The 276-nt window shown below is 67.0% G+C and overlaps 1 protein-coding gene across 1 annotated transcript in view; it reads left to right on the forward strand.

Moving 5' to 3' along the window:
• Positions 1–276, forward strand: part of PLCH2 (phospholipase C eta 2) — a 24,537-nt gene that overhangs the window by 8,311 nt on the left and 15,950 nt on the right. Inside the window, exon 8 of the mRNA XM_006903946.2 lies at positions 147–267. Within this exon, the coding sequence (XP_006904008.1) occupies positions 147–267 (121 nt within the window). The remainder of the gene's footprint in view (positions 1–146; positions 268–276) is intronic.

Raw genomic sequence — 276 nt, forward strand, 5'->3', positions numbered from 1 at the left:
GGTGTCTGGGCGTGGGCTCTGCCCCGCCTGGGCAGCTGCTGGGGAGGCCTCTCCCGGCGAGAGGCCCCCTTCTGGTGGGGTCCACAGCTGCGGGCCTCTGGCGTTGGCGGCCGGCCCCGGACCTGATGGAGATCTGGCCCCCGCAGTGGACTGCTGGGACGGGCCTGACGGGGAGCCCATCGTGCACCACGGCTACACCCTGACCTCCAAGATCCTCTTCAAAGACGTCATCGAGACCATCAACAAATACGCCTTCGTCAAGAACGAGTGAGTGGC

The sequence above is a fragment of the Pteropus alecto genome, unplaced genomic scaffold (genome assembly GCF_000325575.1).
Source record: "Pteropus alecto unplaced genomic scaffold, ASM32557v1 scaffold700, whole genome shotgun sequence".
Classification (NCBI taxonomy): Eukaryota; Metazoa; Chordata; class Mammalia; order Chiroptera; family Pteropodidae; genus Pteropus; species Pteropus alecto.